This window comes from Thamnophis sirtalis, unplaced genomic scaffold, assembly GCF_051295495.1.
Source record: "Thamnophis sirtalis isolate CommonGarterSnake01/CBP01778 unplaced genomic scaffold, rThaSir2_p1.2 scaffold_3, whole genome shotgun sequence".
NCBI lineage: Eukaryota > Metazoa > Chordata > Lepidosauria > Squamata > Natricidae > Thamnophis > Thamnophis sirtalis.
Genome location: NW_028261383.1, coordinates 62,199,193 through 62,226,237, shown reverse-complemented (window position 1 = coordinate 62,226,237; position 27,045 = coordinate 62,199,193). Strand labels below are relative to the sequence as shown.

At 37.5% G+C, this 27,045-nt stretch overlaps 1 protein-coding gene across 3 annotated transcripts in view; it reads left to right on the top strand.

Moving 5' to 3' along the window:
• The window catches only part of PLXNA1 (plexin A1), a 380,392-nt gene that overhangs the window by 296,419 nt on the left and 56,928 nt on the right, over positions 1 to 27,045 (top strand). For all 3 annotated transcript variants that reach the window (XM_087708971.1, XM_087708970.1, XM_087708972.1), the window contains exons 13-21: positions 1,002 to 1,153; positions 2,534 to 2,654; positions 4,177 to 4,313; positions 8,458 to 8,625; positions 10,060 to 10,153; positions 12,829 to 13,065; positions 13,632 to 13,775; positions 17,203 to 17,437; positions 22,313 to 22,455. In XM_087708971.1, the coding sequence (XP_087565097.1) occupies positions 1,002 to 1,153; positions 2,534 to 2,654; positions 4,177 to 4,313; positions 8,458 to 8,625; positions 10,060 to 10,153; positions 12,829 to 13,065; positions 13,632 to 13,775; positions 17,203 to 17,437; positions 22,313 to 22,455 (1,431 nt within the window). The remainder of the gene's footprint in view (positions 1 to 1,001; positions 1,154 to 2,533; positions 2,655 to 4,176; positions 4,314 to 8,457; positions 8,626 to 10,059; positions 10,154 to 12,828; positions 13,066 to 13,631; positions 13,776 to 17,202; positions 17,438 to 22,312; positions 22,456 to 27,045) is intronic.

The following is a 27,045-nucleotide window of genomic DNA, read 5'->3' as shown; positions in this document are numbered from 1 at the left end:
AGCTCTTTCCTATTCCCAAACCTCTTCAGTTTAGGAAAGGATGCCTTGTCTAGGATCAGATCTTGATTTTGCTAGGTCCTTTTATGCTGTTTGAGCCCTGGAGTCCCTTCCCTTGGTTTGGGGTTGTGGTGACCCAGAGGAGCTTTCCCAGCTGGGTGCCCATTAATCCTTTTTATCACTTGCAGGTGTATGCCAAGCACTGGGCCCCAGCAAAATGTGGTGTAAAATTGCCCATAATTACCTTGTTAGTGGCAATGGTGGGCTTGTAACACACCGCTCATCTGTCACCGCACTGGCATATGTCAAGCCACACCTGTCCGTTTTATTGGGAATCATCCTAACAAATGAGCCATATCATGCTCTGCTGGGGCTTTCCTCCTTCCCCAGCTGGTGCTGGCAGAAACTATTGTATGCTGGGATATTCCAGAATGACTAGAGAAAGAAAAGACCCATTTTACATGAGTTAATTGGTGTCTTCTTTGTAAGGAAGGCTCTGAAATGATGACTTTTCTTTTAATAATTCATAGCATGGGAAAAAATAGTAGGCTTTCAGAGAACATCTAGGGTTGAACAAGAAGAATGCTGAGAAGGATTCCCTGGGCCGTCATGAAGTCCAATGCTAATAGTATAAGCAAACCATATTCCAGTGGAATATGAGTTTATGGTTGCCATTTTCATATTCTGATTGGTTCAGAGGGATATATTGTGGTAAGTTAATATAGTAAGAAAATGGACTATGTAATAGTAGAATTCAGGAGGAAGAAAGTATTAATATTGCTGCTTTGGATGATAGAAACTTGTTTTGAACTATAGAAGGGCTGCCTGAATTTTAAATAATTATCACTTCAATTTTAGTTTTTCTACTGATAACTTCACTGTAAATGGCAAACTTTAGAAAGTTATAGTATCATACTTATTTGTATAACAGTGCTATGACAGATGTTTTGTTCATTGCAGTGGGTCTGATGGATTTCATAACAGTCTGCTTTGTGTCTTCTTAGTTGTTTCCTGAAACAGGCCCCCGACAAGGTGGAACTCGGTTAACCATCATTGGTGAGAACTTGGGCCTGAAGTTTGATGATGTACGCATGGGTGTACGGGTTGGCAAAGTGATATGCATCCCTATTGAAAGTGAATATATCAGTGCTGAACAGTGAGTATCCTTTAAATTACAGGTGACTATGTAGGATATAAAAATGGATTCATTTATGAGACCCTATATAACTGTAAAAAGCAGAAGAGTCAAGATTTGTGTACTGCCAATAAGGAAAGATGGTTATGATTTTTCTTTTAGAGTGTTAGTCACCATCAGCACTTCTTGATTTAACTCATTTTAAAATGACTGATTCTTATTTTGGAAAGAGCCAATGTGGCGAAGTTGATAAGGCAGCTGAACTCGGATAAAGATTCGAATTCCTGCTTATCCATGAAGGTCACCAGTTCATGCTAGAAGCAATTATCTTTCAACCTAATCTTCCTCGTAGGATTCCTGTGTTTATTAAATGAGATGGCAAGTGTATAAGCATTTTTCTGAGCAATTTCGAGGGAAAAAAATGAATGGCAGGATAGCTTAAAAATAATAATGCCAGATCCTCCTCTGGGTTTGGTTCCACAAAACAATGGCAAAATAATAAGGGGAATGCCAAATCTTCTGTGACATTCTGTCAGAAAGATTCTTCTAGTTTCACAAATCATTTCTGGAAAATATTGGATGGTAAAATATAATGATTCTGCGAGTTGTTAACAGAGTTTTGATTTTGATAACAAAATGTACCTGTGGGGTGGGAGGGTTTGGGAAGGGGGGGAGAGAATGTTTTTTCACCACATAGTTTGTGTTAACTTAAAATCCTGCTTTGAGTTAAATACGTGTTTACAGAGCCAGACTAAAGTTGGTCAATTCTGGCTAGCCACATACATTCTGTGTACTATGCTCTTCAAATTTACCCAGTTTAAAATTACATAGAAAAATACAGAGCAATTTTAAACACCAATAGGATGTACAGTAATAAAAAAATCAATGTAGAATCATTTAGTGGGTGTCTTTCTTTTTGCTTGTAGATAGTAAATCAAAATACAAAGCCAGAAATGTATAGGAATATTTTCCACTGCTTAACTTATGGATGTGCATTATATTACATTAACACATACTGTGATAGGATGGGGGCGGAATGAAAATAAATGGTTTTTTTTTCTTTTTAGTTGTGTTAAATTTTAATTGATTCCCTACTGAGTTAAATTATACTCCCCTTGTAATATTTTATGTATTCTGCAATTTTAATATGCCTATTGTTCAAACACCAATTTGATGTATGCTAAGACATAATTTGCTGAAATTGTTAAATGGCATTTAATTAAAATAACAACAGCCCATCAAAATAGAATGACAAGATTGAAAGAAAGAATCAAGAACACCAGAAATATTTGGCATAGGGATATGGCTAGTGATCTGCAGGGTAGCTACACTTCATATATGTAACAAGAGCACTGACATTTCTTGTGTTTATAACACATTCAATTGGTGTGCCTTCTGTAGGATCGTCTGTGAGATTGGAGAAGCCAGCCCCAGCAAAATTCAAGATGCCCCTGTAGAAGTGTGTGTCAGAGATTGTTCTCCCAGCTACAAGGCCATAGCTCCAAAAAGTTTCACATTTGTGGTAAGGTTAAAATATTAGACATTTGCTTTCGCCATCCCATCTCCTCCCGAATCCCATTTTTGCCCCACGGATTTACTTTACTAACTTGATTTTGTACACAAGCCCTTATCCTAACTATTTTCATGTCTATTATTTTTTGGTGGACAGCATATTAATTTAATTTGGACATTATATCCTAACCTTTGTAAAAATATGCACAGAAGGGTTTCCAAGAAATAAATTACTAGTCAATTTGTTCAGCCTTAGAAGGTTCAAGACATTTTTGCTCAAACTGGGATTCTTGTGTGATTTTAACTAGAAAAGTTTCCCGTCTTATAAATACGACTGGAGCAGTCATTAACTAATTTAGATTGGACTAGATCAAGATTTAAACAGCAGTATCTCAATGATGGGCTGGTTCTTTTCACTGATTTAGAGCTTGGCATCTGCTGATAGCAATGTTTCTAAAATTACCCAAAACTGTGAAGCAACTAATGAGACTTTGGCTGGTTAGAATCATTTGTCATTTACTAAGATTGTCCTATATAGCATTTATTGTTAAACAGGTGTTCTCTGGCTAGTAGAGGGGTACAAATAAGGGTGACCTCTCAGAATCGTTACTCTCTGAATGATGGCAGTTAGAGCTAATTTTTTTTTGAAAAGCATCAATTTGCCTACCTGTAAGGCACTGTAAGACATGGTGGCTCAGTGGCTAAGATACTGAGTTTGTTGATCAGAAGGGTTGCAGTTCGGCAGTTGAAATCCCCAGTGCCGCATAACGGAGTGAGCTCCCGTTACTTGTCCCAGCTTCTGCCAACCTAGCAGTTTGAAAGTATGTAAAAATGCAAGTAGAAAAATAGGGACCACCTTTGGTGGGAAGGTAACAGTGTTCTATGCACCTTCAACATTTAGTCATGCTGGCCACATGACCACGGAGATATCTTCAGACAGCGCTGGATCTTCAGCTTTAAAATGGAGATGAGCACTGCCCCTAGAGTCAGGAACGACTAGCACATAAGTGCAAGGGGAACCTTTACCTTTAAGGCACTGGTAATATATGTGCATATGCAAGTGTATAAAATTATAATACTTTTACCCAATATTTTAATTACTTGGATGTTTAAAATGCTGAGCTTTAGCCAGTTTAATCTGTTGCTTTTAATTGTAGCCTTATTATTTCTTTAGTCTCCTGATTTATTTATTTTTGTTTTATAATTACTTTGTATTTTATCTTGCTATGAACGTCAAAGGAACTAGTTGATTGTGGTATTGTACAAGTGCAAACAGTAAGAAGATTATAGAAAAATAATTGTATGTGAACTAGCACTGAATTATCACTGATACCCTCGTAATTGATTTTATGTTCTGAGTTTAACTATGTATCATAGCAATGTGATAGCTGTAGTGCCTGAGATGTGAAGAATTTTCCATTTTTATTTTTTTAATTTGTTGCTTAGAAGCCTTTCCATAGTTCCTTTTGTTATGCTTGTACCTTAAGGCTGTCTTCTGAATGCTGTGAACTGACTATGTTTCCTTTTGACAGGCCCCTACCTTCTCACAAGTCATCCCAGCTCGTGGGCCTCTTTCTGGGGGCACCTGGATTAGCATCAGAGGAAGACATCTCAATGCAGGAAGTAACATCACAGTGACCATTGGAGGACAACCATGTGCTTTTGCAGGGTGAGCTGTCTTGGTTTGGGGTATAAATGGTTATCAGGCACTACATTTAGTCCTCCATTTGCATCAGTTCATTTAGTGACCATTCAGAGTTATAACGGCACTGAAAAAAGTGACTTATGACCATTTTTCACAGTTACAACCCCATGATCATGTGATCCAGATGCTGGGCAATTGGTTCATACTTATGACCGTTACAGAGTCTCGGGGTCATTTAATTACTTTTTGCGACCTTCTGACAAGCAAAGTCAATGGAGAAGCAAGATTCACTTAACAACCAGGTTATTAACAACTGCAGGGATTCACTTTACAACTGTGGCAAGAAATGTGGTAAAAGGGAGCAAAACTCACGTAATAAATTCTCACTTAAAAACATAAATTTTAAGCCCAATTGTGGATGTAAGTCGAGGACTATCTGTATATAGAGAGAAGAAAGACTGGAATGCATTGAACTAATCAATTGCATATATGTACTGGGTATAAACATGTGACTACAATGTGAAATAACATAATATTCCTAAGGAGCCAAGCAAAAATTTCTGTGTAGCTTGTGGAATTTCTTTTCATGGTTCATTAAAAAAAGAAGTAGAAAGTCCAAAGAATGAATTCCTTTTCCTTATAAAAAAAAACCACAAATCCCTGAGCCATGAAGTGGATAATTTTTAGATTAGGGATGATAATGGAGCGGCTCTTTAAATATTTTTGTGCAGTAATTACTGGTTATCAGCCTTAATCGCTGCTGTTTGCAATCGCTGCATGATGGAGAACGCTCCAGAGTTATGTCAGCTTCAAGGACTGTGTGTGTTTTATTTTGTTTTTACATTAACTGATAATTTTAGCAGAACTTCCCAAGAAGATTAGAGTGAGTGGGTGGGGAAGGACCAGATGCAGAGAGTAATATTTTATTTGTAGAAAACCTATTGTAAAGTGCTTAAAAGACAGCCAAGCCCAGACTTTTCGCAAGGGAATCCTAACATTCATTCCACATTTTTTTCCATGTATAAATTCAAATATATTACTGTAAGGAAATTGAACTAGTAAAACTGATAATTCACCTGATGATTACTAAGTTCATCTTATAATTTATCAATACCTCAGCTTTTTGGTTGCAATCTTTGTCCTTCGCATAAGTGAGATTCTATAACAGCACAAGTCACCAACTGGGCATTTCTATCTATGCTTCTTAAGTGGGGAAAAAGAGATTCTTTTTGCCTATGTAGGAGATTTCCACATCTTTCCAGTTGCTTTGGATTACTGCAGTTTTAGCCTTGTTGCAAGTTTTCTGTTTCCCCTGAATTTATTTACTCTTGTATTTACTATATTTTTAGCATGCTCTTCTCTGCCAGGAGTTCTTCCACATTCATTGGATTTCCCGATTTTTTTTATAACTGTAAAATATCTTTCCATAGGTGTATCAGATAGGATGTCAAATTATCTTTCTTGTGCATCCTTTTTTGAAGAGTAATAAATGCCCACACCCATTGAGAACTCTTATCAAAGATGAGTCTCCAGATCATTTCTCTTGCTTAGGGTTAGGGTTAGGGTTAGGGTTAGGGTTAGGGTTAGGATTGCTATTGAATTAGGCGGCCTTAGAAATCTAAATTATAAATAAAGAGCACCATCTATAGCAGGGGTAGCAATAGCAATAGCAGTTAGACTTATATACCGCTTCATAAGGCTTTCAGCCCTCTCTAAGCGGTTTACAGAGTCAGCATATTGCCCCCAACAACAATCCGGGTCCTCATTTTATCCACCTCGGAAGGATGGAAGGCTGAGTCAACCCTGAGCCGGTGAGATTTGAACAGCCAAACTGTAGAACTGCAGTCAGCTGAAGTAGCCTCAGTGCTGCATTTAACCACTGCGCCACCTCGGCTCGAGTATTAGACTCGATTTCATTGAGGGCCACATCAGTGTTGTGTTTAATCTCGGGGGGCCAGGGTGGGAATGGCCAGCTTGACATCACTCATGTCAGGGCCCGGGTGGTGGCCTGAGGGCTCTGACATTGAAAACGGGCTCCTGAGCTCCGTTTTCAGCTGTGACGGCCTCCTGCACTCCTCTACCAGCAAAAATGGAGCTCGGTAGGGTTGCAAGCTCCATTTTTGCTGGCAGAAGCGCCATGGACAAGTCCTTCACTGTTTCCAGGGTAGCCCTGCAGGCCAGATCCAAGCACCCCATGGGCCAAATCCGGTGCCTTGAGTTTGACACCCCTGATCTATAGCTAACATGGTTTCACATGGGTGACTTCAGAAAGAATAATTTGGGAGAGGTCAGGGGAATCTATTCTTCCTATGCATCTATCTTCCAGTTGAACCTTTCCAATGCCAAAAAGATGATGGGTCAGAATCAATCCAATTCTTACTGCTATTAGATTGAAAGACGTGCTGGAGGAAGAGGATTTTTCTTTCTATTATGTTATTGCTCTTCTGGTCATGGGTCAGAATGACCTCATCCTTAAACACCTATTAATTAAATTCTCAAAGTACTGTGATATGAATTCACTGAAAATTAATTACATTAAATCCAAAGTATTGGTTTTTGAGAAGAGTTATAAACCACAGTCATGACATTTAAATGGTGATAAGTTGGAGCAAGTTAAAGATTTTATATACATTATTGGAAGGTAATATTCACCATTCTCTTTCATGGTTTTTCCCTTAGGTATTTTGCTAATTAGGCATCTGGGTTAAAGGTTATTGCTAATAATTTAGTGATTCTTAGATGTTTCTATTAGAGGGAACCAACACCTCTTCACAGTCATTTGGACTTTTTAGAACAAAACAGGGACTCAATTTTGATATGGTGGCAATCTGGGTTAAAGGAATTAAAAGATGACTATCCTTATTACTAGCCCAATTCTTTTGTGTTTTGTTTCATGTCCTAAGTTGTGTTCCCAATCTGTTCTTAATTACTGGAAAAAGGTTTATGCCCTTTTTCAATTTGAGTCTGGTCAGTTACTGTTGAAGTATAGTTGAGGAAATGTATTTTTAGAATATTGGTTGGCCTTTTGGTGCCAGTCCCTTTAGAGAATTACACTAGTACTTAGATAACTTTGTTAGCAGACAAAACATAACAAATAGGTATTGATTTGACAAGGGTATCAGATTTAGATTATTCCTCAGCAAACACTCAAATTGAACTGAGGCTTTTTAGACACTGCCCACCAGGATTTGCAAGCAATCTTGCTCCCCAGTATATTTTGAAATAAGATAGCAGAAAGACTTTTACCTTACACCTTACATGAAGACAGCTCTTCATGTATTTTCCTCTTTAAAAACATGGAAGCTCACATTTTCTTAAAAAAATAGGGTGATTATGTTTATTTATATAGTTTATATAAGTCTTCCCATTCTCTTCATTTTCAAATACTGTTTTAAACTATTTTTTAAAAGAATCAATATTAAATATTAAATTCTTTAATTAAGTTATGAACATCCTATAATAAGAATTCTTAGTACAAAATTGCTGGTGGAAAGTAAGAAAACACTCAGTTATGTATTTGAGAAGGCCAATACAAACTGACTGAATGAATGTATGGCTCTTGAAAGTATTAAGGGACTAATATGCTGTCTTTAAAATCTTTGTTATTTTTGTTTGTTTTAATTTATATTATTCTTTGAATTCCACATCCCATATAAATATAAGTGATAAATAAACAAGAAAAGGGAGATCTACTGCTACTGCAATCCCATTTTTGATACTCAATGATGTATTTTCTATCTTCATTTTCTTTTGAGTTGCTTCTGCACAATCATCATTCCACTTAGCATCCGTATGTAAACTCACCATTATTAATGACATGAAAGACCTGTTCACTATTGTTGATTTAGTCATGTTATTATTTGTATTCTTACTTATATACGTCAATGAACCAGTTTTAGCTATTCATTCGTTTTTGCAAAAAGCTGACTGGCAGTGAATATTGGAAAGTGAGGCACATGATGGTGAGCAGGCTCTGGCTTCATTAACTGATAGTGAAGATGAAAAGTAGATGGTGGACTGCCTTAAGTGAACAAATCGCCTGCTTGCTGCAAATGGGATATTCAGTTGGTTTGGCATCATGGTATAGCAATATAAAAGATGCCTGTTGTCTTAAACTTAAAAATGACATTATTTTCATTTCCCTCCCTCTTTTCTCTATGTCCTACAGGAGAAATGCTGGTGAAATCCAATGTAGGACCCCATCTGGTCAGATTCCAGGTAGTTCAGCCATCCTCATCCATATCAACCGAGCTGTGCTTAGCAGTGCTGACGTTACATATTATTATACTGAGGATCCCACAATCCAAAAGATAGAACCTGAATGGAGTATCAGAAGGTAAGATTAAATAAATAAAATGATCTGTTTTTTGGTGATGTAGTTTTTATGCAGTTTATGCCTTTACACAGAAGAACTACTGAAGAATGTCATAACTTTTTTTCTAAGCTATTTCAATCAATACTGTAAGGTAAAGGCACGATAGCCATCATATGTCATTTGAACAAAAAATGCTGAGTATTTGTTGGCACCCTTTATTCTGAACACTGCTTGGTAGAATACCACGTTAATACCAATACCAAGAGTCAAAAGAATTCCTGCAAATGTTAGTTTGCTATCTGTTTTGTATCTATTTAATAAGTTATTTAGGGACAATTCAGGGTTATTTATGAATTACTGATATGGTATATATCTTTTCCCACAATAAAATATTAATTTTGTATTTGGGACAATAGACCTTTGCTTTTGACATGCGTTTTCTCACAAAATATCAATATGAAAGTGAAATTGTAAGATTTGAAAAACATATTATTTGTTGGGTTTATACTGGTAATTAATGTATGAAAAGAATTCAAAAAATGTCTGAGAAATATATCCTTTTATGTCTAGCTTTTGGATTCCTTACAGAATTCCAAAATAAACACTGGAAGGAATAATGTATTTTCTGCCCAGAATTTGGCATTCAGTTAATGCTATTAAAACTTGATATTCGCTTACTTGGGAGTAAACCTTATCCTACTCATTTGTAGAATTGTACTGTAATAGTTTAGCTATTTACAAAAGATTTAGCTATATAAGGAGTGGGGGGAATCCACTCAAATCTCTAGTTATGTGACACAACACAGAATAGGAACAGTGCGCTATTTTAAAGCACTCCTTAGTAGACATTTTACTAAATGATGAAGTTGACTGCATTTGTCTTAGATGCATAGCCTAATAAAAATGATAAGTGTGTGTAGGACCAAGTTAATTTAAGGTGAAGATAATATTAAATGGGAAGCAACAAAAACCATTTTCCCTCACAAAAGTAAATTGAATACAGTAAGGAGGGACAGGAGGATAGAAAGAGAAGCATTGGCAGTCACACAGAGAAAGCAAGCTGAGCAACGCCATTCTTCCAATAAAGATTTTAAAAGTTGGAGGAAGAAGCATCCCAAGGAGACAAGAATCAACAGTCATGTGTCTCAGCCAGGTTCCTTAGATGTGGCAGCACTTCTGACTGGTAGTGGGCAAAAGGAAGAACTATTCTTGTTAAGAGTCAAAGCTTGGTATTGGGCATCCTGGCTACACTGTGGAGATTAATGGAACTCAGAGTAGGAATTGTTTGTTACTGCCTGAAGTAACTCACAAAGACATTGTTTTTCCCAGCATGAAGTTAAAAGGGCAGGGAGCTGCAAAATATTGAAACAAAAGGAATGCTTTGTTTCATTGACTTATGCTGCCCGCACTCTCTTCATTGGGAGCTTCCGTTGACCTCTTCTGTTTGCTTCCTAGTGGTGGGACATTATTGACTGTGACGGGCACTAACCTGGCTACTATCAAAGCACCTAGAATCCGAGCCAAATATGGCACTGCTGAGAAGGAGAATGTAAGTAAATCTTCATCCAGCTTTAACCCAATGTAGGGTTAAACAACTCCAGTTGTTTTAGGAATTCACCAGTGGTGCGTTGCAGGTAGTATGCCCCAGTACAAGCATACTGGAGCCTGCCTGGAGCACTGGGTACCGTTCTGGTGCTCCAGAAGGCCCACCTGCCTGCTCACGCTCCTTACCTGTCTTTAAACCCTTTGGCACTTCCGCGCATGTGCATTGCATGTACAGTGCCTGCATGATGCTCCGCTGAGCAGCTGGAGCTTTGCAGAGGCTTGTGGAAGTGTCGCTGGATGGTAAGACGCATCCGCGTGCTACATGTGTGTTTATGTGGAGGGCGCCAGGCCCCGTTGCAACTGTACTGGATGCAATGGAATCCGGAACCCACCACTGGGATGCACATTCTGTTCTGGAATTTGGAGAGCTTGGATCCAGGATACCTGAGCAGCCATGATCAAAAGTCTGCCTTCAATGTTTTTGATGAGTAGACAATATATTTCTAAAAACTTCAGAATTTCATGAAGACCATAATTACCTTGGTTGACAAGCTTGGTTGTTTTGTTGTATTGTTGTCTCGGGTATAGTATAATTCAGAATTTTTTGAAAAAACTATGGAATAGTTTGGAGATCTTATACCACAGTCAACATTTAAATGGTGCAGGGAGAAAGAATTTCTTGTGCTCCTCACATTCACATTCACAGCTTGAGAAATGAGAACAATCTACTTAGGATGTCTTGGATGTGTTCTGTGATGCAGAATGAGTTAGGTAAAATCTACATAACTAGTATAGGGAAAAGAACGGCAGAAAAATATTGTATCATCCTGTACTTTTCAAAACTATGTCCTTCATTGACAGCAGCACTTAAAGCAGTGATATTTTTGAGTGAAGTTTAATGACCACAGCAGAGAGCAAAGAACCAATTTTGTTTAGTGAGTAAGGCAGTGGTTCTCAACCTGTGGATCGGGACCCTTTTGGGGGTCGAACGACCCTTTCACTTGGGTCGCCTAAGACCATCGGAAAACATATATTTTTTGAAAAAATACGGAAAACATAAAATAATTTTATGGTTGGGGGTCACCACAACACGAGGAACTGTATTAAAGGGTCAGGGCATTAGGAAGGTTGAGACCCACTGGAGTAAGGCATCAGACTAGAAATCAGTGACCATGAACTCTACTCTTCCCTTAAGCATGAAGCCAACTAGGTGACCTTGGGCCAGTCTCTCCCTCTCAGTTCCAGGAAACAGGCAATTGCAAACCACTTAAAAAGCCTTGCAAAAAATCCTGAGACTTCACTAAAAAGGGACTTGAAGGCAAATAACAACAACAATAACAACCATGGCAAGTCTTCCAGTTTGGGCAATGGTAATTTAGTTCCTTTATCAATCTTTGCTTGAAGATTGATATCTAAGCAAATTTTTGCAATTGTTGTCAATTGCAGGTGACAAAGTGCATCTGGGTTTTCCTGAAATTAAAGTTTTACTTTATGTTGAAATCATCTGAGTTCATTTATGTTGGCCCTTTTTTGTACATTTGTTGGAGAAGTGTGCCATTGCATCTAATTAAATTATTATTCAGTTTAATTTTTCCTTTCAAATTAGTTGAACAAGTTGAAAATGAAATTGTTTCATTTATGTCTCCTTAGATGGGACAAATAGGAAGAAAGTCTAAAGGGGTATGAAAAAAAAGAATGTAAAATGAGTAGTTTAACCAGCATATTTGATTCATAATAAAATGAAAACCTAAAAAAATAGGAATCTTACCAGAAGCAATTTCTCCCTTTTTGAAACATAAAGAATAAATACAGTACCTTGTTATACTTCAACCCAGTTAAATCAGGAAAGGCTCAAACCAGATTTTTAAATGTTGGATGGTTTCAAAAGAGATTTGATATACTTAAGCTGATGTCACAGATGTCATAGGATATGTCACCAGAATCTCTTTCCTTAGATAATAGCACCATCACATTTAATATTATTTAGGTCAGTGATTCTCAACCTCAGCAACTTTAAGATTTGTGGAACAGCTCCCAAAATTCTCGATCCATTCTCTATTAATTTCAATAACGTTTAATGAATTAAATAATTTACATTGATTTCAATAAATAATTAATTTAAAATTAACAATTTGACAGAAAAAAAGATTACATACTCCTGATTTAAGTTTATTTATTGAGGGAGAAAAATACATATTTCTTCCCAGGAATTAATTACATTTGACAAGGACAATACGTGAATCAATTAATTATTGGCATTGATTCTGGTCCAAAAGACAAGTTATCATTTTGGAGTTACAATACAGGAAACTCCACATTGGCAGGAGCTCCTATTTTTCATTCAACTTCCTGGTTCTGAAAATTTCTCCCTGCCTGTTGCTGTCTAGATACTCAACTTCCACCCCACTCCAAGGGATCACTTTACCATTCCCTCCATATAATGACTGGTTCCTCTTTTTAATATACCTTTGCTAGAAAAAGGGATGGAAGTGTCTTCCATGTTTTCCTATTTCCCAATTAGTAGAAGAACTGAACAGCAACTAAAAGAGTGCTAGCAGTATGGGGGACTTGGTTAGTTGTATGAATAACTTAAGGATGCGGCACATGACTTGAGGAAATTGGTTTTTCTTGGCAATAAGATAAACTTAATGAAAAAGCCTGCTAACTTTTGCCTTTCAGAATTGTACAGTCTACAATGATACCATCATGGTGTGTTATGCTCCTTCCATTGATAACCCAGTCAAGAGCCCTTCAGAGCTTGGTGATCGACCAGATGAGATTGGCTTTATTATGGACAATGTTCAAGCCTTGTTGATCATCAACAAAACTAACTTTATCTATTATCCAGATCCTGTGTTTGAACCCTTGCCATCTGGTATGTTGGAGCTCAAGCCAAGTTCTCCTCTTATCCTCAAGGTAATAATTTATTCAACCTCATTTCTGCAGTTTTTAGAAGCAAATGTTCTTCTTGAACATTTTGGTCTTGGTCTTATTAGATAAGTACTAGTTACACATTATGTTGATACAGTGTTGTTCAGAATTCCTAGACCTACTAAAAGCGTTGTCTATTAAACTAATAGACTCTGTTACTCACAATGTACAAGTGTCAGGCACACACGCACACAGACACACACACAGACACACACACAGACAGACACACAGACACACAGACACACAGACACACAGACACACACACACACACACACACACACACATATATATATATATTAGATTTTTACAACCCTGGTAAGCCCCAATTATGGGAGGAAGCTAATTTATTAGCACAAATAAAAAAAAACATACATATACAACAAGCAAACAAACAAATAGATGGGTGAGTGAGTGAAACCTATTTGCGAACCGGTAGGGAAGGTAAGTGAATCCCACTACTGCTGGCATGCTATATAGTCCATGGGGTCGCAAAGAGTTGGACGTGACTTAGTGACTGAACAACAACAAACCCACTTTTATTCTTCTTAAAGGGCCGTAACCTGCTCCCACCAGCACCTGGTAATTTCCGGTTAAACTATACTGTACTCATTGGAGACACTCCATGTGCTCTTACTGTTTCTGAAACTCAACTTCTCTGCGAGTCCCCAAACCTCACAGGACAACATAAAGTGACGGTAAGGCAAGTCAGGCATTCCTTTGTGCTTTTGTGTTACCTGGACACCAAGTGCTTATTTTATTTTTCTTGCTAAAAGAATTGTGAATTTGCAAAGATCACAGAATGTAGGCATTGTCCTTTGAATTTTGTCACTCTTCCCTCCTTCCCTTTCCAAATATAAATTCTGCTGTTTGAAGAACTATTCTGTTTATCTATTTGTATTGTACATATTGCTTATTTAGTTTTGTGAGATAACTTTTTATTGATTATGCGCTGTCAGTTTGGTGTTGAATTTTGGCAGATAGACCTTCTCCAAGATGATTGCCCCCAGACTGGTCCATCAGATCTCCCCATGGTGTACCGGTCACTACTGCAAATGAGTCTGTCCACCTTGCTACTGTCATCATCTTCTCTTTTCTTCCACATTTCCCAGCATTATGGATGTCTCAAGAAAGCTGGGTCTTTGTCCCAATATGTGCAAAATATGATAATTTCAGCCTGGTCCTTTATTTCTCTAATGAGGGCTCTGTATTGATTTGTTCTATGACCATTTGCTTCTTTCCTTGGATGCTCATGGTATTTTCAGGAGTTTTTTCTAAAACCAAAATTCAAAACAGTCAACATACTTTTTGTCCTTTTATTGCACAATCCAACTTTCACGTCCATAGACCATCATTGGGGGAAATTATTATTACATAATTCTGGAGTTTTTAGGTTTAGCTATGTCATAGCATCCAGTGTTCTTTCCAAGGCTTTCATTGCTTCTATACCAAGTTCTTGTTTGCAGCATATATATTGACTGCTAGTTCCTTACTATTGACAGTTGATTCTAAAGGCAGAAGCTTTCCACAACTCCGGGATCTTATTAATTCTAAGGCTGGTTGCTACACTTGTCATTAGTTTGATTTATCCTTCTTTATATTTCATCTTAATCCCACTTTTTCACTATGCTCCTTGATTTCCATTATTAGAGTTTGCAGATCCTTTGCATTTTCAGCTATTAGAGGTACTCCTCGAGTTATGGCAGTAATGACCATTGTTTATCATGATTGTAAAGTGGATCAGTCACGTGACAGTTTGAGGACTTTTTTGTAGCTGTCATTAAGTGAATCACTACAGTCATTAAACATATCCACATTCATTACGTGAACACTGCGATCCTTAAGCAAATCCACAGTCATTAAGTGAAGCACAGGTTCTCTATGGACACAGTTTTGCCGAAAATCAGAAGTAAATGCAGTTTTCAGCAAAACTGTCATAAAACACAAAACTGTTGTAAAAAGCAGACAGACAGTGCTGCAAATTTTAGCAAATGCAGCCTGGTTACTGAGCACCCAAAGTGTGATCAGGTAGCCACACTGGTGGGGCAACCCTTGGATTTTGATTTTCAATTATAATCCATCATACCTTTGAATAGTCACTAAACAACCAGTCATAATTCAAGGACAACTTAGTGTCATTGGATGCATAGATCATTGTTGCTTCTTCCTGCAATGTTAAAATCAGGCTTCTGGTGCAATTCCTCAAAAATATCTCTCTACCCCATTGTAAATTGGTTCTCTTGTTTTGTCTCCATCTTCAGAAATATTTTTTATTTCCTAGGAAAATGCATTTATTGTTTAATAAAAATGTTCAATAAAAATGCATTTATTGTTTAATTTCAAAGTTATTCAGAATCAAATACTCCAACATATTCTGAACCCTTCATCAGTTTAAAACTTTCTATGTGCCAAATCTTGTCTTGCTTTTTGATGTGTATTTTAAATTCTTCAAGTTTAAAAAGATACAATTTTATTTTCTAAGATTGAGCATTGAAGACTCTTATCCAATGCTTCCATTTGTCATTTTGAAGATATCTAATTCATTTAAAGCAGTTAATAGGCAATTTTTGAAGAGTGTAAATACAAATTTAATGTCTTTTGAAAGACACTGACTTTGGTTAGAGCCAAATGGTAAATTCCTCTTTCTCCACAGAGGATCAAAGGAACTGATCTGCTTGTCAATTCCATCTTCTTAGCTATATAATTGGCTTCACTTCTGCAGAACTGTTTTCAGTCCCTCACATTCCTTAGCAAGTCCCTTCTTGTTTCCATCTTCAATGTATTTACAAATGTCACTGTAAAACTGTTTTTAATGTACTACTATATTACAACTTTAGAAATTCTTACCTGTACTTGAGGAAGGAATGCTGGAGTAATTACATAATTCAATTTTTTAAACAAAATAGGGCATCAAAATTATCGCTCAAAAATCTACATATTATATGAAATTGCGCAAAATGCATGTGTTAAAAAGTAAATATGGTTATGCATGTTTAAAACAATCATAATGTGGCTGCTTGACAAAATTGACATATCTGGGTTTATGCAAAATTTAAATAAATCATAAACTTAGTTTAGTTGTTGTTGGATTCAGAGGGAAAAAGAAGAATTTCACTAATCTCTGAATTTTTTACCTGTTCTCTCTTTGTACTTAACAACATCTGTATGAATTATATAAGTTAGTTTTTAGTACAACAGTTCGGCCTTACTCTGGAGTTCATTATAGCCTTGCATTTTTTTTTAAAAGGACCCAAAATATTTTTTACCTCCAGGTATCCATCAGAGGAGTATACTTTGCATCCCATGTATTATTATAATGTTATTTGAATGAGATATCAAACTTGATCCTTACTTCTGTTAGGTATCAGTAGTGTGCCTGCCTATGTCTATATCCCATCTAAGCTCCTTTCTGGTAGTGTGAGATTTATCCTACAGTATCTCACCGCTGTTTTTTCTTACCGTTTTGCTTCCTTCTAAAGGTAGCCGCCAATGCTAACTAGAAATAGTTAGAAATGGGAATAGTGAGGATAGAACAAACTTTAATAATGGTATGCTGAGTATAAAGAATCTCTGGGCTATTGCTAGAATAAAAATCAGTGTTACGAGTATAGAGCCGAGGTGGTGCAGTAGTTAAATGCAGCACTGCAGGCTACTTCAGCTGACTGCAGTTCTGCAGTTCGGCTGTTCAAATCTCACCGGCTCAGGGTTGACTCAGCCTTCCATCCTTCCGAGGTGGGTAAAATGAGGACCCGGATTGTTGTTGGGGGCAATATGCTGACTCTGTAAATCACTTAGAGAGGGCTGAAAGCCCTATGAAGCGGTATATAAGTCTAACTGCTATTGCTATTGCTATATTTTTTTCTTAGTGTTAAAATAAGTAGAAGTTAAAAAAGGTACCTTTTGCTTATCCTGCAATGACAAGAGATTTCTGATCAGCAGATGGAAAAGAAGTATATGTTGATAATGTCCTTAGATCAATAGTTCCTTTCAGTATCTTCACTGGACAATCTGCTCAATTGACCAATTTCAAAATATGTTCAGCCTCCTTTTCTACTAAGTAAAACAGAGAATGAACGTCTTTTTTGGATTAAGTATTGGATGTTTTTCTTTCTTTGTGTCTTCCAGATTAAGGCTGGGGGTTTTGAGTTCTCTCCAGGGTCGCTGCTGATCTATTCTGACAACCTGTTGACTTTGCCAGCCATTATTGGCATTGGTGGAGGAGGCGGACTTCTCTTGCTCATCATCATAATTGTCCTTATTGCATACAAACGGAAGTCTCGAGATGCTGACCGTACCCTCAAACGTCTCCAGCTGCAAATGGACAACTTGGAATCACGGGTGGCCTTGGAGTGCAAGGAAGGTGAGGATGCCCGCCATCTTTCTGCTATTCTGTCATTTATATTGTTGTCAGTCCACTACTGTAAGAAAAAAACTGCAGGTAGAAGCTGGTTTCAGCATTCTCCATTGCAGCACTTTTTTTTCCATTTTCTTTGTTGTTTTTTTAAAGCACCAAACATATCACAGAATGAATGAATCTTCCACCATCATGGTAGATTTAGGTTTGCTTTATGGGCCTCTAAAGCATTCTTCTCAATTTAGTTTCTATGGTTTAATTGTTTAGATAACACTATAACTTCTCCCTCCCCAAAAAAGATGGATTATTAGGTTTGCAGTCTACAACCATATGAAACAACCACATCAGATAGAGATCTCCCCCCCCCACGTCATATGATTTCAGCTGACCATGAAGCAATGCATAAGTTTCATTTAGAATTTCTTTTCATTTATTATTTTTTTATGATCCAGCCATATAATGTAAAATAATTTTCTATAACTAAAACAAGTTTCTTCCGTAAGCTATCTGAAAACCACAGAACCATATAATTTTCAAGGAAGAAGTTCAGAGTAGAAATGTAATGTTTGCCAAGGGTATTAAGTCATAATGTCATGGTTCATAAATGCCCTAATTGCAGGTAAAGTTATATTACTAAACAAAAACCACAGTAGCATTCCACTCCCCACATAATGTTACATTATGCTGTCTACACATTCATGGTCACTCTCCAATGTTTTTCTCCAAAAGACCTCTTTCATTTGCTTTTATAAGGCGGGTAACAGTAAATGTCAGAGTGGGTATAAGGACATTTATATTCAGACTTAGTTATGGGTGAGGCAGTTTTATAATTATAATACCTGGAACACAAAAATTTGGATGTTGGAGTTTTGTGGCTCTACAGCATGGATTCTCAATATTTCCAGCATCATATCTCCCTAAAACAATAAGTAAATACACCACTTTTAATTTCACCATTTGAAATTAAATCTTTATATATCACATAATTTTTCAAACACTGCAATTACTATCATGTTCTTTGCCTAAAATAAATTCCTTTTCCAATCTCGAATCTCACAAAATCTCTTTAGCAGAAATGTGTTAATGAAAGAGAAGAGGCTACAAAATTCTGGCAATTGAAATATTTCTTAATATATCCCCAAGATACATTGAGACAGATTCCTCATTTTCTTCCTTTGCTTCTTTTTTTTGAGCCAGTGAATGACTCTCTTCACTGATAATTAAGGAGCCTACATGTCGCTGTTTTTAAACAGTCTTCTGGGTGATCCTTGTCAGTCGGGGTATCATTGATTATTATCAAACCATAACTATCCACTGCAGACTTTTGCAAGCAAAGCAGTGAGCAAAGCTGAGACTGACATTCAATGATCCTTCCATTGCTGCTTTTAGCAGAAACACTGTTAAACATTGCTTCTTTCTGCTCTGGCAAGCCTGCAGCTGGCTTGTACAAAATTGAAGCAAAGCCTAGAGTGAGATCTGTTTGTGTTCCTACTTAGCCAACCAGAATGTAAAATATTTTGGAATCATCATTTAAAGTTGGTCATTGCACCCTGGGCAGGGGACTCACAACTCACAGTTTAAGCACACCTGTCTTTCAGCATCTCAGCATTATGTCTATGGAGATTCTCAGTCATCCAGGACATGGTTGTCCCGAAGGTGCTTTTTTCAAGAGGCATCTGGATTTCCTGATTTTTCTTTGAAGGCGTTTCGCTTCTCATCCAAGAAGCTTCTTCAGCTCTGAAGAAGAGCTCTTGGTTGAGAAGCGAAACATCTTCAAAGAAAAACCAGGAAATCCAGATGCCTCTTGAAATTAAGCACCTTTGGGATATCTCGGCATTACTTAGATCTCGAGAAATAAAATGCATATTTGCTCTGAGAACAAGCGCTAAAAAATTAATGTTGGAGATGTTTATTTTATTTAGAAATTTTGTATTTCCGCCTACTCGCACAAGGCAATTCAAGGGGGCTTATAGGACATAAAAACACAATATTAAAGAAATAATAATAATAATAATAATAATAATAATAATAATAATAATAATAATAATAAAAACTCCCCACCCCAGCGACAACACACATTCATATCTGCCATTTAATGGGCTCAATCCCACTCTGAATTCCCCAGACCTGCTAACAGAACCACATCTTTAGTGCCTTCTGAAAGAGTGTTAGAATTGCGCAACATCTAAAACAGTAGATTAAAACAGAAAGATGTAAGTGAACATTATATGTTGTCCTGTTTTTATGAGACAGAGGGATAAGAAGGCATCTTTTCCACCAATGTTAACAGCCTACAACGTTGTTGCCAAATAATGAGTAATTGTCATATTTGTACTGCTTCCAGTTTCATTACTGTGTTATATGAGCACAAATAGGAAACAATTCGTTCTGATTTAAGGCAAAAACTTGTAGCATGGTTTCCTCCAGGTATATTGTAATTGTAATTGCCAGAATTCCCTTGTACCATTGGCCATTCTGATTGAGGAGTCTGTGATTGGTAGGGCAACTATCACCTGCCAGGTAGGTAAATACTGATTTTTTTAAAAAAACATAGGAACCAGGTTTATGCCGCGCCTGGCATTATAGCTTTTGCAACCCCCAAAACTTTGGTAAGCTTAGGCACTGCTTTGAGGTCAGATGAGGCAATTTTACTGAGGGTTTTGTTTAGTACAGTTTGAAGGAACTTAGAGATATTTTAAGAGGAAAAGTTTTAAAGGAAGAGAGAAGTCTGCTTGTGAAAGACTGTGTGTCTCTCATTATGTGACAGACAGATGCTGAGAAATTGGACAGAATACTGTTTCTGATCCTGCTGATAAAACCTAATTGCCCATTATCACCACAAGCCAGTGCCTGGGGCTGTGACCCTGCCAACTCCAAGTTGGCCCAGAAGCTGCTTTAGAAGCAGACTCCTAAAATGAGATAATAAAAAAAAGGAAGTATGGGGGGGAAAAGCCCTGTAGATAGAAATAGTGACAGAGTGATTGGAGGAGAAGGGAGGGAGTAGAAGGAGGGGATTTTGCCTTCTCTTCCATTGCTGGCAGATAAAAGGATCTACTTTTAATTAAAAGCTGCAGTATCTTCCCTGCCTTTTCTCTTTTCTAGTCCCACTAGTTACAGATAAGATAGTGTGCCTTTCAAACTGACGGTTTGTTTTTTCTCATCAAACTGATCAGCCTACAGCCCTCTGCCATTTCTAGCTTCCTTTTAAAGTGGCATTAATTTGATTTTCCCCCTGCATTCCTCTCCTCTTTCAGTTACAGTTTTCCCCTCCCCAGCTTTACAACTCAAAAACAAACACCCTGGCTTGTTGTAGGTGAATTTAAAGATGTAGGGTGTGCTTTATTTTTCTTGTGAACTGTTCCAACCCCACCAAAAACTGTATTCCAGTAGAATAGAATATCTATGGCTCATCATTGAACTGTGGAGTCCTTGGTGCTGTCTAAATTTAGTTGTTTGCTTGCCAATGTTTCATTACCCCAACTAAGTAATATCGGTGAGAGTGAGGATCAGGTTTGCACCTTATTTATGTGCAGGGTGACCTACTGTATATAAACAGGAAGCAAACCTACTTACCTACTGGTAAGATAAAGATAAAGGTTCCCCTCGCGCATATGTGCTAGTCGTTCCCAACTCTAGGGGGCGGTTCTCATCTCCATTTCAAGGGCGAAGAACCAGCAGTGTCTGAAGATATCTCCGTGGTCATGTGACCTGCATGACTAAAGGCCAAAGGTGCATGGAACGCTGTTACCTTTCCAACAAAGTGGTTCCTATTTTTCTACTTGCATTTTTATGTGCTTTTAAACTGCTAGTTTGGCAGAAGCTGGGACAAGTAACGGGAGCTCACTCTGTTAGGCGGTACTAGAGATTTGCCAAACTGCTGGCCTTTCTGATCCACAAGCTCAGTGTCTTCGTCACTGAGCCACCGTGTCCCCTACCTCTCTTTTACCTACCGGTAGTAGTTGGGAAATGAAACATCCGCAAGCAAACAACTACTGTATTTTTCAGACTATAAGATGCACCTTTTTCCCTCAAAAAAGAGACTGAAAAACTGAGTGCGTCTTATACATTGAATACAGCATTTTTTGCCTCCTGAATCCCACCCTCTTCACCAAAATGGCTGTGCATATGCTTATGAAGGCTTTCAGAAAATTCCTGGGGGCTGAGGAGGGCAGAAATGAGCGAAAAATGGGCCAGATTTTGCTCAAATTTGCCCTCCAGCCCCCCAAGAGCACTCTATAAGCCTCCTAAAGGCTATTCATGCCCCCTTTTTTGAAAAAAATGCCCATTTTCCTGAAAAATGGACCATTTTGGGGAGGTCTGCAGGGTGCAAAAACTTTTTTTTAATTTGCCTCTTCAAAATCCTGGTACATCTTATAGTCCGGTGCATCTTATACTCCGAAAAATATGGTAGGTTCAGAGACCCAAGGGCTCCAATAGTACTTTATTACCAAATGGTTCTTCCATTTGAAAGATGGGAAAGAAGGAGGGAGACTCACTTTTCCGTTGTCCAGTCTAGTATTCCTTAATGAAATACTCTGCTTTGGGTTTTTTTCTTTTCATTTTTAGTACCTTTTTTGTATATAAATTCAAGTCAAAGTTCACACTGAAGTTTTAATCCAGATCTGCCACTTGATTCTTCAGTGTCAGAAGACTAAACTATTTTCATTAAAGAAATCCCTACCAGTAGAGTTTGGGGAACATGAACCTTCTAGCTTCTCTTTTCATACTAAAGTAAGCTAGGATACCATTTTAATGAATTAATTATATTTCCACTTTAAACAACATTTTAACTGCACAGTACAATTGGTAGTGTTAGTCCATTGAATTCTTGAATGGGAGGTTTATCTGGGCACTTTTTTAAATCTGCTATTTCTTCCCCAGCTTTTGCTGAGCTGCAGACTGATATCCATGAACTGACCAATGACTTGGATGGGGCTGGCATCCCATTTTTGGATTATTGCACCTATGCCATGAGAGTCCTCTTTCCAGGAATAGAAGACCATCCTGTCCTGAAAGAAATGGAGGTGTGGTAATGGGCGTATGTGTGTCTGCTTGGATAATCTTTAATGTTGCATTAATTTCTTCTGCTTTGTAGGGTTGGGCATTGAGGAAGAATGAATTTGTTTGCTATTTCCTGCAGTAGATCTCTCTATAGAAGAGAGGGTTATCTCTATAATCTAATTTTTTTGCGTGTTATTTGTGTCTATTGACATTTCTCTGTTTTAGGATATTGGTTTAGGCTAGCCTAAATGGTCTCAAAATCATCAATTTCCCATGATTCCTAAATTCCCATTATTCATAAAGATTTAATACAGAAGGCACATCCAAGGTGTTGATTCTTGGAACAAACTTAAGGGATTGCTTGTTTTAGAGGTCAAGTAGTATGGATGTTGGTGGGAAAACTATAATGTTGTCACCAAGGAAAGTTGTTCATGATGTATCATATTATATCCATATTTTGAAGGCACTAATCTGTGTTTCTTAAATGCTGGATCCGATCATAGGCATTTTTGAATTAGGAGGAGGTAGGTATTATAAAATCCAAACAGAGAATTATGCTATATTGGATCAATCAACTCAAAATCTTCCAGGGTTTCAAACTGCAAGTTCTTGAGACCTAGCCAGGGACATGATTTATGAGCTTTTTGATCAAACATCGATATGATAGCAGATTTTGGCTTCTGCATTTATAGATGGTTCAAAGACAAAAATTGATTGATTTTGTGGAGGGGCACTTTGGGGGAGGGGTTCCTCCTCTTTCTATAAAAGATGACACATAAGGACTCTGCTTTCACAAATATCTTGTCAAATAAGCCATTTAGTTTTACTGGATAAGAGCTGAACATTGAAGAAATTGACCTGAGCTGTGCTAGCTAGGAAAACTGTGTCTTGTATAGGATTTGAACACCCTTCCTTCCAACAGTCATGACTGAGCTCTCACTAAATCACTCCTGCTGTTGCTTTATTCTTGTATTCCTTCTGAACTGCAGAGCATAGAGACTAATTCAGCCGTTATTGCCTTAATTGAAATGAGAATAAGAAGTATCAGTTCTACAGACAACATTGCTTGATAGCAACTTGGAGAATTGAGGAGCATCTTTTAAAAAATGTTAATAGGTAGGTCAAATAGGGTAAGCAAAGAGGAAGCCATAGGAAATCATTAAGTGGATCATAAAGTTGTTGCTAAGGTCAGTTCAAGTAGTAAGATTTTAAGTAAAGAGTAAGAGAATGAAAATTAGCCAAAGGCAGAGAACAACAGAAGTCTTTTGCTGGCAGCATAATCTAATTGAAAATTGCCACGCTAAAAAGCAGTTAATTTTAAAAATCACTCAAGTAGGTGTTGTCCACAGAGGAGTTTGTATACAGGAGTTTCTATGACATGGGCGTTACTGCCATGTCCATCAATCTCCTTTGTGAGATTACAATATGTGGTTCTTTCTAGTTGCATTGTCTAAGAGTAAGCTAGTGCTGTGGGAGTTTTGCTACTTTTAGCAGATTTTTTTTTGTTTTTACTTCAGAAGGCATGGACTGCTGAGCTGCTCTTTGCCTCTGGATTTCACTTCTTTCTTCATTAACAAAGTGTGCATAGATTAGAATTCTCTCTGTACAATTTCTCATTCAGTAGAAATTCTCTAAAAAGTAAAAATCATGCAATAAAAAACTTTATTCATTCAATTTACTCAAGAGGGCTCACAACATTTTGAAAATTTAGTGCAAAATATTAAAAGGTAAATACTGTGAATACTGAGAGCCAATGTGGCCTTGTGGTTAAGGTGCTGGATTAAAACCATGAGACCAAGTTCTAGTCTTTCCTAAGGCATGGAAGCCAGTGACTTCATTGATTTGGTTTGATTGTTCCTTTGGAGTCATTCTCCCTCTTTCAGCCCTAGACCAGGAAGTCCAAAATCATCTGCCTACCAATTGATCCTGAATAATCATGATAGATTACACTTGTTAATCTTCAAAAAAGAAGCCTTCATTTGCAGTGGACTGTTTGGATAAATGATTACAGTAACAATTACAACTATGAATACTGAAATCAGTGATTAAACACCAGGTGATTAGAGGACATATGCAAGTTTCTATAGCGTAGCAGTACTGCCTTGCTTTCTTCCGACAATTGAGGAATCCTTAGGAGATGCTGAGCTTGTTGATCAGAAGCCGTTCGAATCCCTAGCACCACGGAATGGAGTGAGCTCCCGTTACTTGTCCCAGCTTCCACCAATCTAACAGTTCGAAAGCACATAAAACATGCACGTTGAAAAATAGGGACAACTTTGGTGGGAAGGTAACAGCGTTCAGTGTGCCTTCAGCATTTAGTCATGCCGGCCACCATGGAGTCGTCTTCAGACAGTGCTGGTTCTTTGGCTTAGAAATGGAGATGAATACTGACCCCTAGAGCTGGAAATGACTAGCATGCATGTGCGGGGGAACCTTTACCTTTTTAACAGGAAAGAGACTGCCTTAAATAGTTAATAGCAATAGCAATTAGACTTATATACCGCTTCATAGGGCTTTCAGCCCTCTCTAAGCGGTTTACAGAGCCAGCATATTGCCCCCACAGTCTGGGTCCTCATTTTATCCACCTCAGAAGGATGGAAGGCTGAGTCAACCCTGAGCCGGTGAGATTTGAACCACTGAACTGCAGTTAACAGTCAGCTAAAGTGGCTGCAGTACAGCACTCTAACCACTGCGCCACCTCGGCTCTTAAGTCTATTACAGTTTTAAATGTTTATATAGCACCATTATTTTTCCCTTAAAAACTATACAAAAAGCAGTTAAAGGCAAAATGCATTAATTTCATTTACAATTACAAAAAAAGCTGTATAATTCAAAAGAAATTTTAAAAAGTGAAAAATTGCATACAATTTCAATTTATCTGTTTTTTCACAACATCAAAAACAGTAGAATTGCCTTTAGGAAATCATTACAGTTATTTTTTGAGCAACTACACTGAATGATATTGTCCATTTTTGCTTTCTCTAAGGCTAGCCAGTTCAAAGGACACAAATTTCTCTATAGACTGTCAGGACACCATACAGAAAATAAGATTAGAATATTGCCAAATGTGCTTTCAAAGTCAATCCTAGCAGATGGTCCACAGGATACAATGGCTGGTGGTATCAAAAATCCAAGAAGTCTAGGCCAGCTCCATATCTGGCTTTTTATGAAGATAGTTCACCAAGAGTACCAAAGCTGTCTCAGTACTGTATTCTGCCCAGTATTGGGCCTGATAATTATCCAGGCACACCTGGAGCTGCAGTGCTACCTCCTGTTAGCTGTTTTAATTTTATTTTAATCAAGTAGCGGGGCGAGCTGAATAAGCACATGGTAGCCATAATTCTCCACACACTCTTCCTATATCCTTCAGAACTACCAGCTGGAAAGAATCCAAATAACAGGATAAGCAGCTGCCAAAATTACCTCCTTTTGACTTGCTCTATCCCTGAAGCCCCACTTGAGATATACCTAATTAATTTTCTCTGGAAAGAATGATGCAAATGATTTACTGGGAATTACTGAGTATTGTGACTCCTCCTACTCCTAAATCTTGCTAAAGAGGATGCCTCACAGTCTGGAAAAGTAATGAAAGCAAGAAGAAAATACCCCTTGCTGTTTCCGTTGTTATAGGTTAGGACTCCAGTTGGACCACACTCTGCTCAGCCTGATGAGTAAGATTTCCTGTACTTGGACTGTACACCATTTCTTTATGGCTAGCTTTTTAGTATACCGTCACAAGGGTAACTAAACTTTGCAAAAGGGAATGAAACATCAAGGAGTAATAATGACAATTCCTAGGACCAGAGTTTTAATAAACAATTTAGAAAAGCCCTAAGCATATTCACATGACAATCCAGATCTATCTATTGTCTACTTTGAATTATTTATTTAATCCTCGTTCCATATAAAAGTTTATATCAGCCACCTTTCTAGGTTAAGATAGTGATGTGTCCTTGATAATGGAATCATAAAGGGTCTTTGCCTTAAGGTTGCTAACTCCATACAAATGCAGTCCGATTGCCAGTTCCAAACACAGGCTGATATACACTGTGCTATATACATGGGGACAAATATCAATTGGGAAATGTCCATAATTTCAAAGGAGGATATAAAATGCTCAGCTTTTGGGAAAGGGGAATCTCACCATGATTATCTTTGTATTATTTTCTAGTTCTTAGTATTTGCTTGGTCCAGAATGGTTATTACAGAAATTATGATAGATTGCTTGTATTTCTTGGCTTTGGCTTCTTAAGTTTCTTATAGTACTGTATATAGTACCTTTCCTTGTCAATGCAAATTACCGATAATGTGTTATTTTATGATAGTTGAACTGAGGATCTTTCTATGATGAAGAGTGGTGGGAAATCCAGAACAAACAGAAGCAAATTGTTCACTCAATACTTTGCTAAATTAAGGAGTTTGTTCCCATGAAATGAGATGAGCCTTGTCATCCTTGCCAAGGATATTATGCAAAATCTATAAAAGAAAAGGTTATTAATCACGATTGGTCATTTATGACTCAATATAATATTGAGCACACTTGGTGTGGTGAATACCGGTTGCTCAGAACATGAGCAAGAAACAATTGCTTTTATGTATGTTCTGCTGATGTA